We start from the raw sequence: 17,958 nt of genomic DNA, 5'->3' as shown, positions 1-17,958 counted from the left end.
CATTATGTCATGGTCTGCGATTAGCATTATGTCATGGTCTGCGATTAGCATTATGTCCTGGTCTGCGATTAGCATTATGTCATGGTCTGCGATTAGTCATTTCTGGTTTGATGTCCAGAAGCTCTTTTCTGTATATGAAACAATTGCCAAAACATGATGTATTAACAAAGTTCGAATCAGCGCAAAAAACACACACAAAATAGCACAATTGGCCAGGAGCCCATAAAAGGGCGGCCGTCCCCTCCGGCGCCATTATGTCTGTCACTCCAATGGGTTTAGTAGCCTAAGTGCTGTTAGCATGGTACAGTAGTGTTGGCATGGGGCAGTTCCTGAGGGAGCAGCTCTGAGTAATACAGAAGGCTATACAGTCAAGTTTATTGTTGTTGTTTCTGACTGTACCAGGTAGAAGTTGCCTTTAGCCACAGATCTAGGAACAGCCTATTCTACCCAATCCTAAACATTAAAGAGCTGTTCTGGGAGAGACTGGCCCTGTGATCTCTCACACTGTCACGCAACATATACAACTTTCTGGAGATAGTTATGGCTAAGAACAAAATAACTGTTAGTTGGTGACATTAGGTGTGTGTGTGGTACAATGTATTTTAGTAATGCATGCAGTAGGCTAATTGTGGATCTGTGCTATACGGTCTGCCTGCAATGTAAGTTTATTGTGAGTCAAATAAGTATTGTTTGAGCTTCATTCTGTTGCAGTGTGGTTTTGCAAGTCAATAACAAAGATGGTTTGGTGTGGGATTACTCTCACTCAGCGTACACACACCTCCTTTCCCTGGTCCTGATGCTGAAGTGTTTACTGCATAACAGCCTGCTGTGGGCCAGGACATTAGAGACATTGAGGGGTCTGCTCGGTGTTCTGCTCTCTGACTGACTGAAACGTATCTGCCTAATGCACTGTGGTAACATACTGCTCTGCTGCAGGGGCTTAACCTAACCCCCTCTGTGTGACATCATGAGTCACGACCCGGAACTGCTCACTAACACACCACACACACCAGAGCAGCTCTTGTTGTTAAACTAGTCGTTGGATGGATTTGTACCACAGTAGCAGCGATGAATCACTGATAGAACACGGTGATCAAGTAGATTGGTGGATCAGGTACAGTGTGTGCTCTTGCAATACAGAACACAGTAGCTACTGTAGTGATCCCCTGTGGCTCAGTTGGTAGAGCTTGGCGCTTGCAATGTGCAGTACTCATTTCTGCCACTACAGCTGGTAGAGGATGTTTCAGACCCGCTAGCTGTTGCAGAACCTAGCAGTATCTACAGCCAAAACAGTGAAACTCCATGATGTCCCATATTTTGGGGATGCCCTCCTCCTCTAGCTCCAGCTGCCCTCCAAGTGATGCTCCGGTGAAGGAGATTATGTGAGATCAGCGGGCTTTGCAACTGCTATCATGTGTTATTTATATCAAATCACTGGTAAACACACATACAGAACCGTACAGTATATGCACCCAACAACCACACACACACACACACACACACACACACACACACACACACACACACACACACACACACACACACACACACACACACACACACACACACACAGTGCTTGGTCTGTTAAGAGCTCTGCCCCCCTTGTGCGCAGACGGAATCTTTTTGTCTGCTTGGCCGTGGCTCTGCCCTACTTTAACAGCCCTGCTGGCATACTGCCTGGCCTGCACTCACTGTGGCCTGCACACGTGTCTCTCTCTACCTCTCTCTCGTTCTCTCTCTCTACCTCTCTCTCTTTACCTCTGTGTAGCTTTCTGTCTACCTCTCGATTACTAAAACGTTATCCTTTCTGTTTCTACCTCTAATTCTCTCTCCTGTTTGTCTTTGACTGTTGCTGGTTTAGTTGATGTGCTATATTGAGTATTAGTTTGGTTTTGATCTTTAATACGTACCTGAGCTCAGGAAGAAACAGCTGGACTCATGACCTTTTTGAACGTCTCAGTCTAGTCTCTGTCCAAGTGTCCATGCATTTGGTGTCTCTAGGCATTGGAGACTTGGCAGTGATGGAGGGAAGATCCTTTGTCATCTAAGTTGGGTGTCCAATGAGGGAGAAAGTGGGAAAATATGGTTTGTTAATAGAAATGCCACCAACATACATTGTAGTGGTCTTCTCTACTGTCTCTACTTTGATGCTCCTCTCAGCACCACTCCCTCCCTGCCTACCTCGTACAACCCACTGAACCCAGAGAGTCCACCATCTCTAATCTGAGATCCAACTGCCGGCATCACAAGACTCCTCTCCAACCTCAGGGCCACACACACACATTGTTCTATTAACAGAACATTTTCAAATGGCATCAGCCTTCAGACCTCGGGCTAATAACTATGCTATTCATTATGGATGCTGTATGACTTCCAATTTTAGTAACTGTCTTTCTCTAATATGGTATTCAGATAAATGTTAGCTAACAATGGCAGAACTAGATGTCTAAATATACAGAAATGATTTGTAGCAATGGTGCGCCCAACTTTAACAAGTTAGCACAACGTTACATTTATGAGCACCAGAGTTGTTTTTATTTTTAGCGTTTGAGATATAGCCTAAATTAATTCTAGATACTTCTGAAACAAGTGTGTAACCCTATAATTACGTTTATTTATTATAAAAAGCTAAAATGTTGATACAAATAACTGTCATTCAAATATAATGACAAAGTAATTTGTGGAAAATTAAGTTTCCACATGATGTAAAAGCACTATTTCCCTATTGATATCATAGCCATTAAAACCAGTAGGTAGTGATAGAGCTGACGTCATCCACATATTCCTATGGAAAACTCCTGATGGTGCAGGAAGCCAGAAGAATTTGAAGCGCGCCAAAATATTGCTAAGGATCATGGTGAAAGTGGCTGTAACTAGCGACGGATCATGGTGAAAGTGGCTGTAACTAGCGACGGATCATGGTGAAAGTGGCTGTAACTAGCGACGGATCATGGTGAAAGTGGCTGTAACTAGCGACGGATCATGGTGAAAGTGGCTGTAACTAGCGACGGATCATGGTTGATGTAGTGATTTTCATCCTGCCCGAGAAAGTCAACCGGGAGCCTCTTCATAGCCTGCTGGCCCGTGATTGGTCTGTGTCAGCACGTGGTCCTGTGTGACGACAAATGTAGTATTCTAAATTGATCACAATTTAATTAAATATCTCGATTTGTAGGGAACTTTTACAATTCACAGTGGGGATGAAAGTTGATCATAGCAACAACATTTTTTTTACCCAAAACTGCGTAAAAATTATTTTTTTAAATGGGCCGTTCTGGCAATCGGAATTTACTTATGCTTTCTAGGGCAGACCAGGGTTTTTGACACGGCTAGGTTGCTACGTAGTAGCCAACCAGCAGAGCTTGTGACTTCATGCTCCAGACCCGACAGTGGGGGCCTGGTTGAGATACATTACATTGAACACTGTCTCTTTTTAAGAACGTCACGTTTGCCATGATGACATGCAGGAGATCTGCCATCATTCATTCATTGCTATGATCATTGATCTCCCGAAGAAGCTGTCCCTTTTCCTCTCATTCTGTGCCCCCAAATGTTTGGATATAACCTACTGTTACATTTACCAGGTTGTTGGCTAGCTAGCTAATGAGGTAACAAACATGACTGAACAAGGTGTTAAACTAGTGGTTTATGGCCTGCGAATAGTTTTAGAACAGCCCGCGACATGGTTTATCAATGAAAAATGCGACCTTCCCAATCCGCAACATGAAGAAAAAACAATTGGGAGCATATGCGATCAGAATATGCGATCAGAATATGCGATCAGAATATGCGATCAGAATGGTTGTGCTTCAGAGCCCTGGACGTTAAGTGCTCTGGAGGCTGAAGGGTTCTGCTGCTGCTCTTCTGGTTCTTCTGTTAACTAAAACCAATTAACCATTTAAACCCCATTTTAAACTCCTACAGCAGCATCATAACCCAACCCATTACAGGCCAAAAAGTGTTACCATCCACCCAGCGACCTGTCAGTCGGTCTCCACGGTGTACTTCATCCACAACCTGAAATAACAGCAACACTGTTTTCTGCCAACTGCCTCACTGCCAGCTAGTGGATGATCTATTCTCCCTCCTCTCCTTCCCTCTTATATTCGCTTCTCTCCACCTTCTCCACCTACCTGCTAACTGCTGAGTCCCTGTTCCCTCTCTCTCTCTCTTTCTCTGCTGACCCTATCAAATGAGAATAGGGGTGGTTGTATCAGTAGTAATGAGGTTAGCTGTGAGTAGAAGGGTCCTGACATATTTCATGCTATAGTTAGCTGTGGGTCATTTTAACACTCTTAATTAAGAGCTATCAGATGAAGGTGTTTAGTGTGCAGCTAGTTAGGCCACGCAGGACCTGCACCGAGCTACACCAGGCTACTGGGACTGCCTTGCATCACCGCCAGCAGCACCTGAGTTAGTTACTGGCTACCAAGGATCTGTCTTTGGGTTTGGAAACCTGTGCTTATGTGAGCGTTGTCATGCAGTGAGGTTTGTGTGTGTGTGTGTGTGCGTGTGTGTGTGTAGACAGACCAGTGGGAGGAAAGTCAGTGCAGTGGTCGTATACCTTCATCAGACACGCTGGAAGGTTTCTCATTCAAGTCAGAACTGGCAATAAAGGTCTAGCCAGTATTCATAAAGGAACCATTGAGTCCAGACAAGCACCGTCCCTGACTGAAACAGACCTAACTGGACAGGGTCAGAGAAATGTGGTGCTGGTGTTGGATGGGAAAGTCCGGCTAAGGAGAGGTCAAATAAAGCATGGATTGTTATCTTAACGCAGGACGATTCAGCCTCCCTTCAGCCTCCCTCCACATCCTATCTCTATTGTTATGGTGGACACAAGCTTTGGTGTTGCTGTGTTTTCAGTGCAGTCTGTTGGCTAGGTCCTGTACTACTGTCTCTCCCTTTGGCCCTTTTGTGTGGCTCTAAACCTAACAGGAAATGTCAGGGGATTTGGCTGGCCATAACCATAGCTTTAACTGGTGTTTTGTGTGTGTATTAGGCAGACGGAAAGAGAGGGAGAGAGAACGGGAGAATATTTGTTAGCCAGACATGCTCCGTGCATCGAGGCGAGCAGATCAGATTATCTGCAGTGAGTCACAGGCAGTGAGTCTGCTCAACCATGATGCCAAACCCTCTGAACGATGTGTCTGCCTTTTGTCCCAATGTGACACTAGGGGCCCGGAGTTTATCAGGGTCCAATCCCAAGTCAACTCTTATTGCATCTCAATAATCTAAAGTAGCTTCCTGGTCCGGCTCCTCTCCTTCATCAGTACTGGACTGGAAGAACTGCGCCGGTTCCTAGTGGGAGCTGGTCATTCACCATATTATTTCTCCTGTAGTCTCAAATCATTTCTGCAGTAGTTCCACACCCCGCTGTGTGTTCTCTCCACCAAAAGCTCTCTGTCTGTATGAGATGTGGTAAGGTTTAGATCTGCCTGTTGTGAAGAGTAGCAAACAGAGAGAGGGGGAAGAAAAGAGATGGCGGAAGTAGGCTAGAAGAAGCGCTGAGTCAGTGTAATGCCTGAGGCTCTTCCCTCTTTACCGACATTGACGGACTACAGGAACAGAAATCCCTTTTCTCCTCTCGCTCTCTGGTCTCTTCTCTCATTCCTCTCCCATCTCTGGTCTGTCACTTTCCCTGCTCAGGGGTGTCGTTTCCCCTAGATATAGGATCATGTTTCCCTCCCCAATCCTAAATGTAACCATTAGTGGGGGAAAATGCGAAACTGACCCTAGAACAGCGTCTAGGGGCAACTTTCCCCTGCAACTCTTTCCCTGCCTGTGCACCCACCCACCCCACCCCCCACCCCCCCACTCCTTATATAACTAACAGAACTAGGTCACATACATTCCTCCCCAAAGCTGCTCCTTCAAGCAAAGGTTACTTCCTTTTCTTTCTCTAAGAGTAGGAATGTGCGCCAACACACTGCTCTTTTTTCATGTGAACACTCAGCTCTCTTTACAAGTAGCGTTACAGAAGAGGACAGGGAGGGTAGTTTCTAACTGGGTCATAACTTCCTACTTTGTATTCACAGAAGTGTTTCTCACTCCTGTAACATACAAAATATAGTTACTTTACTTCTAGTTCTACCATGCGTCTGTGCGTTGAGGAGTTTTGAATTAATGGGGTGGGGGGGGGGGGTGCAGTGCTGACAGACAGGTGTCCCCACAACCAGACTAGAAGCCTTTATGCACACCTGGCCTCCTCAGTAGTCAGTCAGCCTCCCTGTCACACTGAACTGGTTTCAACACTGTATCATTCACACATTGTGTAGAAAAGAGCCTTGCCCACACTAGTGTCGTTTGCTGTATTGGAGGATCAGGCTCTAGTCTAGGAGCTAGTACAACACCCACCCCTACACAGAAACCCAGTGGTAAACAGGACTGTCAATCATCTCTGTGGTTCCTGTCCAGGAGTTCCTCAGACATGTTGTGACAAACACTCCTGCCTTCACCTCTATCTTTACCGTGGCAGAAGTCTGTTTAGTCACGAGGTGTACCCTAAACTATAGGCCTATGTAGCTAGGTGTAGACGTCTATTCGCTGTATGGCTAAAGGCTACGTCAGGGTATATGGCAGAGCCTACAGTTCAATGGGTTTGTAAGGTGACCTTCTACCCACTACTAGCCCCCTCATGGTGATGTTACCTCGTGTGGTATTTCACTAGTCGTTGAGTTTGAATAAAGTGGAAAAAGACCAATTCCAAATCAACCCCCGATTGGCTTTGTGCCATTTATTACTCATACTTCTCAGATCCTCTTGGGCGATTCCGCGGGAGCGGAAAATAGTTTTGGTATCTCAGGTTGTTCTAGCAATTCTCACATCGAAACTTAATTGCGAGGAAGAATGTTTTAAATTCTTTTTACATTTTGTATCACAAACCATTTTCTAGAAAATCCTGATGAAAGTGGCTGTTACGGGCCCTTTCTAGACCTATACATGCCTCCTGTAAGACCCTATGATCTAAACCGCACATGATATAGATAACAGCTTTTGATTTGGTACATTTTGAGACACAAAAACGATTTATCGATTTTCATGATGTAACTGAAATCGTGAAAATACATTTTGTTTTGCCTTCTTATAGGCCTGTCAACTTACAGTATACCCCCACCCCCTGGTCGCACATCTACCTTCCTCTCTCGTGTATGTGACATTTGAATGTGTACATTGTTCAAAGCCATGGCTGCATCCACCGCAGGGTTCATATTATGGTCTGGATCGGTATAGGCTGCCTCTCACATTACCCATACTGCCACATCGCATCTCTCTACCTATGGATGATAGATCTGGGGAGGGCTGGGTGTATGCAGGTACAAGGTGTTGCCGCTATATGAATAGGCCCTCATTGCAACCCCAGCAGGACTGGAGGCTTGGATGATGATGCCTGCATCATGTGTTCTGTATCCAAGGAGGATGTAGCAATGATGTGTTCATCAGTCTAGGTCAGGATAAATAGAGTGAAATTACAGACCTATGTTCTACATACTGATATTATATACTGTGTGGGTTTGAGTGATCCCCTATAGACTTGCCAGTTGACAGGGTGTTAACGTGTGTGTGTCCAGCTCTGACCTGACATTGATGTTTGAGTGGTCAAGCAGAAGCTCTCGGGTGGCGCAGTGGTCTAGGGCACTGCATCGCAGTGCTAGCTGCGCCACCAGAGTCCCTGGGTTCGCGCCCAGGCTCTGTCGCAGCCGGCCGCAACCGGGAGGTCCGTGGGGCGATGCACAATTGGCATAGCGTCGTCCGGGTTAGGGAGGGTTTGGCCGGTAGGGATATCCTTGTCTCAGTATGTAAAAATGTAATAAAATGTATGTAATAAAATGTATGCACTCTACTGTAAGTAGCTCTGGATAAGAGCGTCTGCTAAAATGACTAAAATGTCAATGTAAATGTAAAATGTTTCAGAGACGGGTGGGAGGTGAATATTGCAGCGTCCCGTTGTTGTTTAGATCCATACTGGTCTTCAAACAGGCCGGGAGAAAGTGTGCATCATGTAACAAACATTCACATGTTAAATACTGATTTTTAAAAAGTGAACCTATTCAGGCAGCCCCATGTCCATTGGTCCCTACACACATAAACCTCCGGGGACCCTCCCTCGTCTCCCGCCACATCACCTCAGCCTTTACCCCTCATGGGCCCACAGGTAAAGTCCACTGATGCGTAGTAACAACAATGATGAACCTGGCTTATAAACACAGGACACTTGTGAAACGTGAGATCATGTTCATATGTTGAGCCACAGGTACCCCAGTCGTAATGTGTGTTTCTGACTGCGTCTCTCTCTGTGTGTGTGTTCCAGGTACCCCAGTCGTAATGTGTGTTTCTGACTGCGTCTCTCTCTCTGTGTATGTGTTCCAGGTACCCCAGTCCTAATGTGTGTTTCTGACTGCGTCTCTGTGTGTGTGTGTTCCAGGTACCCCAGTCGTAATGTGTGTTTCTGACTGCGTCGGTGTGTGTGTGTTCCAGGTACCCCAGTCGTAATGTGTGTTTCTGACTGCGTCTCTGTGTGTGTGTTCCATGTACCCCAGTCGTAATGTGTGTTTCTGACTGTGTCTCTCTCTCTGTGTATGTGTTCCAGGTACCCCAGTCGTAATGTGTGTGTGTGTTCCAGGTACCCCAGTCGTAATGTGTGTTTCTGACTGCGTCTCTCTGTGTGTGTGTGTGTGTGTTCCAGGTACCCCAGTCGTAATGTGTGTTTCTGACTGCGTCTCTCTCTCTGTGTATGTGTTCCAGGTACCCCAGTTGTAATGTGTGTTGTTCAGAGCACAGCTCGTCAGCTCCAGGTGTGTCTAGTGGCGAAAGCAGCCTCCCAGAGCATCATCATGAGCAGTACCACATGACTGACCACAAGGTGAGGAGATGGCTGAAGAACAGACAGACTGGACCGTCAGGCTAATCAACCACTACAGACTTATTGTTTGTCTATGGGCTTTCAGACACAAAGCAAACATATGATCGAATCAAATGTGATTGGTCACAACTGGTGTACACCTTACTGTGAAATGCTTATTTACAAGCCCTTAATAGAGTTCAAATATTTACTAAATAAATAAAAAGTAACAACACAATAAAATAACAATAATGAGGCTTCATACAGGGGGTACCGGTACCGAGTCACTGTGTGGTGTTACAGGTTAGTTGAGGTAATTTGTACATGTGGGGGGTGGTCAATCAAATAGTCCGGGTGGCTGTTTGATTAATTGTTCAGCAGTCTTATGGCTTGTGGGTAGAAGCTGTTACGGAGCCTTTTGGACCTAGACTTGACCTATGATACTGTTAGACCAGAGTTGAACAGTTGTTTATTTGCACCATGAGCCATCTAAAGCATGTGTTTTCCTACCCTACAAAGCCATGAGTTAAGCGAGGGGAGGGGGGTGTTAATGGGCGATGCATGACCCTCGCTAAAATACGGGTAGGAGGCGAGGCCGTACTGAGTGTGGGAGTTCGCCCAGGTAGAGAGGGAGGGGTGAGTGTGTGTGGGGCCATATATTTTCTTAACCTATGGCTAGAGGTTAGGAAAGAGGGGGTGGGGGCAGGGGCGGGGGGGTTGTTATGTAAGACTTACCATTAGTTGTTATTGTGCAATAGACTTTTCCCCCCAGACCCCACTGTGCCCCACTATTCCTCACGCAGTATTTCTCTTCACAGCATTAGCCACTTTAAGACTAATCCCTGTTAAAGTGTTTTAGCCCATATCCACACAGCTCAGAACTGGCAGTCTGAGGGAGAGGGGTGAGGAGGACTGCTGTGTTAACCCAAATGTAGTCCTTCGTGGCCATGAACTGGTCTGCTGTGAGCTGGTCTACTGTGTGTGTGTGTGTGTCCATAGCAAGCAGACATACTGTCAGTCCATTTATAGAACAGTCTCTTGTTCTGTCCCTCAGTATAACAAAGTAACTTACTGTTCCTCAACCTGAGATGCTAATTCCCGTGTTTCTGGTGTTCCTCAGACTCTTTATCATTCTCTGTCATGTCTTACGGAGTGTTGGGTTGCAGTTTGAAATACTTGCTACGCCAGACGTTAATAGTTACATGCATGAGGAATGTATATGGGGGTCTGAATGGCGGTTTGATAAGAAGTATAGACCTAGAAAGTTACTAAGTAAGGGAGAAGGCAATCACTTGGTTGCCGTCACTGATACGGTTGGTTAGCTGTGGATTAGCGTGCGCCAAGGTCTGGTCAGGTGAAGGAACAGTTTATTTTTTTTATTTTTTATTTCACCTTTATTTAACCAGGTAGGCTAGTTGAGAACAAGTTCTCATTTGCAACTGCGACCTGGCCAAGATAAAGCAGAGCAGTGTGAACAGACAACAACACAGAGTTACACATGGAGTAAACAATAAACAAGTCAATAACATGGTAGAAAAAAGAGAATCTATATACAATGTGTGCAAAAGGCATGAGGTAGGCAATAAATCGAATAATTACAATTTAGCAGATTAACACTGGAGTGATAAATCATCAGATGATCATGTGCAAGAAGAGATACTGGTGTGCAAAAGAGCAGAAAAGTAAATAAATAAAAGCAGTATGGGGGGTGAGGTAGGTAAATTGGGTGGGTAGTTTACAGATGGACTATGTACAGCTGCAGCGATCGGTTAGCTGCTCGGATAGCAGATTTTTAAAGTTGTTGAGGGAGATAAAAGTCTCCACAGTTATCACTTAACTTCCTGCCTAGCGACAAAGATGTAGCGTTTAGAGGAGCAAGGAGGAGACTCGGCCTAAAGGAGGGTATAAATACTTGTGCTGGTCTTTGTCCTTTTCAGCTGTTTGACCCAGTGGGTGAATAAACTTGGTTTGAGCTCTTCATAGTCGTCCATGAGTTTTAATGTTTATGTATTACTGTTTATGTAGAACCTAACAGGTGTAACAGGCTAGTCTACTTCAGTTTACTGGAGTTTCTGTGGACCTCAAACTTCCTCTTCCGTGTGTGTGTGCGCGCACGCACGTGTTCTAACGGTGTGTGTGGCTGTTCCCTAGGAGGAGGAGTCGTCGAGGACACACACACACACCTACGACGTGGAACTGGAGACAAAGAGGGCTACACTAGAGGAGCCCAACACACACAACACTGAACAGGTAACAGAGACACAAACTCCACACACACACACACACGCGCGCGCAATGAGAATTGAATAGGTGTGTGTTTTCCAGACTGTGAATCAGGAGGAGCCGGTGGTGGTCTGGTCTGCCCCAGAACCACACCTGGATCCTGAACCCCCCGCTGCTGCTGCTGAGCCTCACTCACACAACACACACATCCACACAGACCCAGAGCCCGATACACAACCCACTCCCCTCCAGAACCAGGCACCTGCACCCTCATCCCCCTCCACCCCACCGCTCAGCGACGACCCAACCCAGGGACAGGCCTCCACAGACCACACAGGCCCAGTCGAGACCCCCAGAGATGCACCGGCAGACCCCAGCCCAGCCCCCTCTACAGAAGACCCCCAACACACACCTACCTCTACCTCTTACATCCCTGCTCCAGCCCCATCCAGGTAAGATGAGAACTGTGTATTGTACGCATGATGTGTATGAGACGTGATGTCTGTTTATACAGCAGAATTATGTGTCCAAGACCATTTTTGTCCTTGGGATCAATAAACTATTTATCTTATGAGGCGTCATTCAGTCTACCACTGCGATGTAGATCCATTTATCTAACTGGTATTCCCTTTCAGCTGCATTTTTTTTTTTTTTTTTTTTAAATTTTTCGTATATTGATATTTTTCTTATTGACTTGACTTTTTTCCCCCTTCTCAATCTTGGGGGCCCCCGCTGCCCCTTTCTATACACCGTTTACTGCTGTAAACCTGCAGTTAACTTTGTGCACTGGGTCCTTCGTCAATTAACCTATCTGAACCTGGACTAAAAGTTGGACTGGACTTGGTGGGAATAAGTGGAAATGTTGGTTGTCTGCTAAACTGGACCTCTGGACAGATGGAGATTGCCAGACCTGATCAGATCAGGTGTCATTGGATCCTTGGATGGTTCTGCCAGGGGGTTTACTGGCTAGTTTAGCACTCTTTGTCGGACCTACTCAAAATGGCTGCCGAGATGTGGACACTTGCCTTTTACAATGAACATTTGACTCACCACAGCCTGGGCTGGAGGAGGCTTACCATTCCAAAGACACCCCCCCAACCGCATCCCCTTTTCTCTCTCTCCCCCATCCCTCTCTTTCTCCTTCTCCCCACCCCATCTGTCCTCTATCGCCCTCTCCCTCCCTCCTTGGGGCTCTTCCATAAATGGCATGTCCTTTCTTTCCCTCAGTTCAATAGTTGCCAGATCTGATCCCGCGGTAGAGGATTCCCCTGTAGAAGTTGCCAGTGCTGAAGCCGATCCCTCTTTAGAGGTTGCCAGTGCTGGATCTAATTCCTCTCTAGAGGGCAATGTTTTCGCTGATTTCTCTGGCTCTCAGTGTGGGATGATTCCCCACAACCTGGCAACCCAAACCCCTCCTTTTGGCAGCCCGCCCACAAGGTGAGTACAGAGTTTGAATTGAACCAATCAGAAAGCAGAAACAGGTAAACAACCATGCAGGTAACCAATCGGATGCCAGACACTCCTCTCCGCTAAACTCAAACAACGACCGGTGGCCTTGTTCTCCTTTATTCGTCTTTTATTTTGTTTTCTTAGTTTTTTTGCTTCTTTTCTGCTGTTGTTCATTACGGACAAACACACTGTTGATGGCATGGAACATGAATGGAAGTAATGTTATTGAAAGAATATTTTGTTTGCGTGCATCCAGACTGTGCATTAAATGTTGTTTTTCTCCCTTCATCCCCTCCCTTTTGTCTCTCTCCCTCTCCTCTTTCCATAGTTGTGATGATGACTCTGTAGAGAGCCAGTCAGAACAGGGTGAAAGTCAGGTTGCTCCAGGTTCTGATGCTGATGTTCAGACGTCTCTCAGCCCAGAAGACCCAGACCAGGGCCTACCAGAGCTGGACCAGGGGGGAAACACATCCCACAGGCACCAAGACACAGACCAAGACCAGCAGGTGAGAGGGAGTCCCACAACCTAGTCCCCACGCTGGTAATGTTATAGAGAATTGACTGTTATTTCTGCCACTGACTGTAAGTGTAATGAGGAGTGTAGAGGTTTGCGTGTGAACATTGAGGACTGGGGCTACACATGGCTTGGCTGCCTGTCCTCTGAGTTGTTTCATTAATGTTTAATTCAATTATTGAACCCTCTGCCTTTCTCCTACTGTAGGGAGGGAGGGAGGGGGAGAGAGAGAGTGTGGATGGGAGTGAGTGAGAGAGAATGAGAGAAGCCCTGTCCAAGCCAGTATTGGTGCAGAGCTGGTCTGTTTTCCAACCGGATTGGCTGCAGACAGACACAGCTCAACTGGATTGGCTCTGTGTGTAAGAGGCTTTGTTGACCGTTCTGGGGTCTTTATAAAGTAATGATGTATATCAATTACAGCTCACTGTGTGTGTGTGTATAACATGTCTGTGTAATGTGTGGGTCTCTATACCTGACAAGGCAGTGGATGCCAGTGGTAAGGAGACGGACCCCTCAGTGCCCAGTAAGGAGGACATCCCAACCTTTGACGAGTGGAAGAAACAAGTCATGGAGGTGGAGAAGGAGAAGAGTAAGAAACACACACAGGGACACGGTCCCCTCATTAACATCGTGTTCAGGAGAAGCTCAGTGACCGTGAATGATGCTGTTTCGATACAGTAATTTTTCAGACAAATGAGTGCAGAGGCCTTGCATGGAAATCTCTGTCCTCCTTTCAAGTCCCTCCTCCCCTTCCCTATCTCCCTTCCCTCCATCTTACTCCTTCCCTCTCTCTGTTTCTCTCCCTTGCCTTTCATTCTTGCATCTCTTCCCTCTCTCCCTCCTCTCTCTGACTGAGGGAATTATGGGTATTGCAGTGTGTGTGTGTTGCGTAATCTCTCACTCTTTCCGTCCTCTTAGGCAGCACTCTTTTTCCACCATCACTAATGGCCCAGTCTATAGGAGTAGAAGGACACACAGACACACACAGACATCCATGAGTTACACTCTCACACTTACGCTCTCAAACTCAACACACGCCTTAGCACGCAACGTGCACTCACACACATGCTCCCAGATTACACGCATGGGCACCCACACACTGTTAGGTCATAGACAGTGTGGCAGAGTGAGTTAACCCATTGTTTTATTAGCCACAGAGCTAGAAACTGGACCTTATGTAGATCTCCTGTCCTCAGCTTCACCATCAGACAGACAGATGGGGGAACATATCCCTAGCCCAGAAACCCATCCAAACAACCTTCACATTTTTGGACAGAGAGGGTGACGATGGCACATGATCCAAGAAGAGTTCTGAATAGTACAATTAGTGGTTTCATCTGGAGTTTTCTCATAAACACAGGAAAACACTGACTGAACTGTAAAGTTTAAGTTATTGATATTTGAAAAGTTTTGTATTTGGTCAAATATTAATGAATGCCTCCGTTCTAGACATCAGTCTCACATGACCCCTGTGTACCCAACCTGCTCTGTCCCGCGTTAATGCTAACTTGTGTGTGCGACAGTCGTGGAGTGTACCCAACCTGCTCTGTCCCGCGTTAATGCTAACTTGTGTGTGTGAGAGTCGTGGAGTGTACCCAACCTGCTCTGTCCCGCGTTAATGCTAACTTGTGTGTGCGAGAGTCGTGGAGTGTAACCAACCTGCTCTGTCCCGCGTTAATGCTAACTTGTGTGTGCGAGAGTCGTGGAGTGTACCCAACCTGCTCTGTCCTGCGTTAATGCTAACTTGTGAGAGTCGTGGAGTGTATGCATACCTGCTCTGTCCCGTGTTAATGCTAACTTGTGAGAGTCGTGGAGTGTATGCATACCTGCTCTGTCCCGTGTTAATGCTAACTTGTGTGTGTGAGAGTCGTGGAGTGTATGCATACCTGCTCTGTCCCGTGTTAATGCTAACTTGTGTGTGTGAGAGTCGTGGAGTGTACCCAACCTGCTCTGTCCTGCGTTAATGCTAACTTGTGAGAGTCGTGGAGTGTATGCATACCTGCTCTGTCCCGTGTTAATGCTAACTTGTGTGTGTGAGAGTCGTGGAGTGTATGCATACCTGCTCTGTCCCGTGTTAATGCTAACTTGTGTGTGTGAGAGTCGTGGAGTGTATGCATACCTGCTCTGTCCCGCGTTAATGCTAACTTGTGAGAGTCGTGGAGTGTATGCATACCTGCTCTGTCCCGTGTTAATGCTAACTTGTGAGAGTCGTGGAGTGTATGCGTACCTGCTCTGTCCCGTGTTAATGCTAACTTGTGAGAGTCGTGGAGTGTATGCATACCTGCTCTGTCCCGTGTTAATGCTAACTTGTGAGAGTCGTGGAGTGTATGCATACCTGCTCTGTCCCGTGTTAATGCTAACTTGTGAGAGTCGTGGAGTGTATGCATACCTGCTCTGTCCCGTGTTAATGCTAACTTGTGAGAGTCGTGGAGTGTATGCATACCTGCTCTGTCCCGTGTTAATGCTAACTTGTGAGAGTCGTGGAGTGTATGCATACCTGCTCTGTCCCGTGTTAATGCTAACTTGTGTGTGTGAGAGTCGTGGAGTGTACCCAACCTGCTCTGTCCCGTGTTAATGCTAACTTGTGAGAGTCGTGGAGTGTATGCATACCTGCTCTGTCCCGTGTTAATGCTAACTTGTGAGAGTCGTGGAGTGTATGCATACCTGCTCTGTCCCGTGTTAATGCTAACTTGTGAGAGTCGTGGAGTGTATGCATACCTGCTCTGTCCCGTGTTAATGCTAACTTGTGAGAGTCGTGGAGTGTATGCATACCTGCTCTGTCCCGTGTTAATGCTAACTTGTGAGAGTCGTGGAGTGTATGCATACCTGTGCAGGTAACATGCCTGCATCCTTGTTTTTTTATTTTCTGAAACAACCTATGCATTTTAAGGTACACCGCGTACGGTGTACAACACACTGTCTCAGCCTGGCCTGCACACTGATAACCAATAGAGTATAGGAATCAGACTAGGCTGCTGATATAGCGACTATAGATTATAGGATTCAGACTAGGCTGCTGATATAGCAATTATAGGAATCAGAGTAGGCTGCTGATTTAAACGACAATAGATTATAGGAATCAGACTAGGCTGCTGATATAGCAACTATAAATTATAGGAATCAGACTAGGCTACTGATATAGCGACTAGATTATAGGAATCAGACTAGGCTACTGATATAGCGACTATAGATTATAGGAATCAGACTAGGCTACTGATATAGCGACTATAGATTATAGGAATCAGACTAGGCTACTGATATAGCGACTATAGATTATAGGAATCAGACTAGGCTACTGATATAGCGACTATAGATTATAGGAATCAGACGAGGCTACTGATATAGCAACTATAAATTATAGGAATCAGACGAGGCTACTGATATAGCGACTATAGATTATAGGAATCAGACTAGGCTGCTGATATAGCAACTATAGATTATAGGAAGCAGACTAGGCTGCTGATATAGCAATTATAGGAATCAGACTAGGCTACTGATATAGCGACTATAGATTATAGGAATCAGACGAGGCTACTGATACAGTATCTCTGACGTACTGTATCTTCTCTACATGAATGATTGTGTTCTGTACATTAAGATGACCCAGTTTTCCCGGGACTCTGGAAAACAGTGGCAATTGCTACTGAGTGGACTATCCTAGCTAAATAAATCAAATGAATGAGTTCCCTTAAGCGTGCGCACACAAACATCCACCACCTAACCCCCCTTTCTCTCACTTCCAGCTCTGTCCCTCCATACCTCCTCCAGTGGCATCCCCCCTGTGAAGAAGGTGCAGAAGAACTTCAAAAACAACTATGCTTCTGTGGAGTGTGGAGCTAAGATGCTGTCAGCTAATACAGAGGCTAAGGTAACACACTCACACATACACAACCATGAACTCTTGCGTTTGGAGGACAGGAACAGACTCATATTTGCCATGTCATGCTCTCTCTCGTCCCTCGTTGCCAGAGTACCTCAGCTATCCTCATGGAGAATATGGACCTGTACATGCTGAACCCCTGCAGCAACAAGATTTGGTGAGACACACACACACCTACATTCTAATTTTCTGAACAGTCTGCCCTCTCTCCTTTCTTTTTGATTCCCCCCCGGTCCTGTCTGCTCTCTAAAGCTGCATGGTGACAACGTGACTCAGTGCGCTGCTGTTTTCCCCAAAAGCATACACATACACTAGTCCCCTTGTCAGCTCAGCACGTGTGACCCCAACTGCCAACCATCTGCCCAGGCAGATGTCAAGGGGAGATGAGGATATTTGACAGAGCTGAAAGTTCTCTCACATTAATTTGCTTCTTCTAACTCTCTCTCCCCCACCATCTCTCTCTGCCTCTCTCTAGGTTTGTAATAGAGCTGTGTGAGCCCATCCAGGTGAAACAGTTGGACATCGCTAACTTTGAACTCTTCTCCTCCACGCCGAAAGACTTCCTGGTCTCCATCAGTGACAGGTATGCGCACACCCTGAACAATGTGACAGACCCATTTCGGTTTCCTTTCCCTTTCCGGTTTTCCTCAGGACACGCCCCCCTTTGACCGCCCCTTTCTCCCTCTCTCTCAGGTATCCCACCAACAAGTGGGTGAAGTTGGGAACGTTCCACGCCCGTGATGAGCGTACAGTCCAGAGCTTCCCATTGGACGAACAGCTCTATGCCAAATATGTCAAGGTACACACCGACATTTACTTACACACACACACACACGTTATGTTCTTCTAACATTTATTTCCATTCAAAATCCTATTTTCCCGGATTCTTACCATAACCCTAACCTTAACACACATAACCCTAATCCCTAAACCTAATCCTTACCATAACCCTAAACCTAATCCTTACCATAACCCTAATCCCTAAACCTAATCCTTACCATAACCCTAAACCTAATCCTTACCATAACCCTAATCCCTAAACCTAATCCC

At 46.2% G+C, this 17,958-nt stretch overlaps 1 protein-coding gene across 7 annotated transcripts in view; it reads left to right on the top strand.

Annotated features, from left to right (window-relative positions):
* The window catches only part of LOC129855347 (SUN domain-containing ossification factor-like), a 73,500-nt gene that overhangs the window by 32,905 nt on the left and 22,637 nt on the right, over window positions 1–17,958 (top strand). For 4 of the 7 annotated variants that reach the window (XM_055922898.1, XM_055922896.1, XM_055922895.1 and 1 more), the window contains exons 2-11: window positions 8,746–8,863; window positions 10,994–11,092; window positions 11,168–11,517; window positions 12,293–12,502; window positions 12,843–13,022; window positions 13,493–13,617; window positions 16,772–16,896; window positions 16,998–17,065; window positions 17,384–17,491; window positions 17,602–17,707. In XM_055922898.1, coding sequence (XP_055778873.1) covers window positions 8,746–8,863; window positions 10,994–11,092; window positions 11,168–11,517; window positions 12,293–12,502; window positions 12,843–13,022; window positions 13,493–13,617; window positions 16,772–16,896; window positions 16,998–17,065; window positions 17,384–17,491; window positions 17,602–17,707 — 1,489 coding nt within the window. The remainder of the gene's footprint in view (window positions 1–8,745; window positions 8,864–10,993; window positions 11,093–11,167; window positions 11,518–12,292; window positions 12,503–12,842; window positions 13,023–13,492; window positions 13,618–16,771; window positions 16,897–16,997; window positions 17,066–17,383; window positions 17,492–17,601; window positions 17,708–17,958) is intronic. The other 3 variants (XM_055922897.1, XM_055922899.1, XM_055922900.1) reach the window with 3 other exon arrangements.

Source organism: Salvelinus fontinalis, chromosome 5 (genome assembly GCF_029448725.1).
Source record: "Salvelinus fontinalis isolate EN_2023a chromosome 5, ASM2944872v1, whole genome shotgun sequence".
Taxonomy (NCBI): Eukaryota; Metazoa; Chordata; class Actinopteri; order Salmoniformes; family Salmonidae; genus Salvelinus; species Salvelinus fontinalis.
The sequence above is the reverse complement of the archived record's forward strand: the minus strand, read 5'-3'. Positions and strand labels throughout refer to the sequence as shown.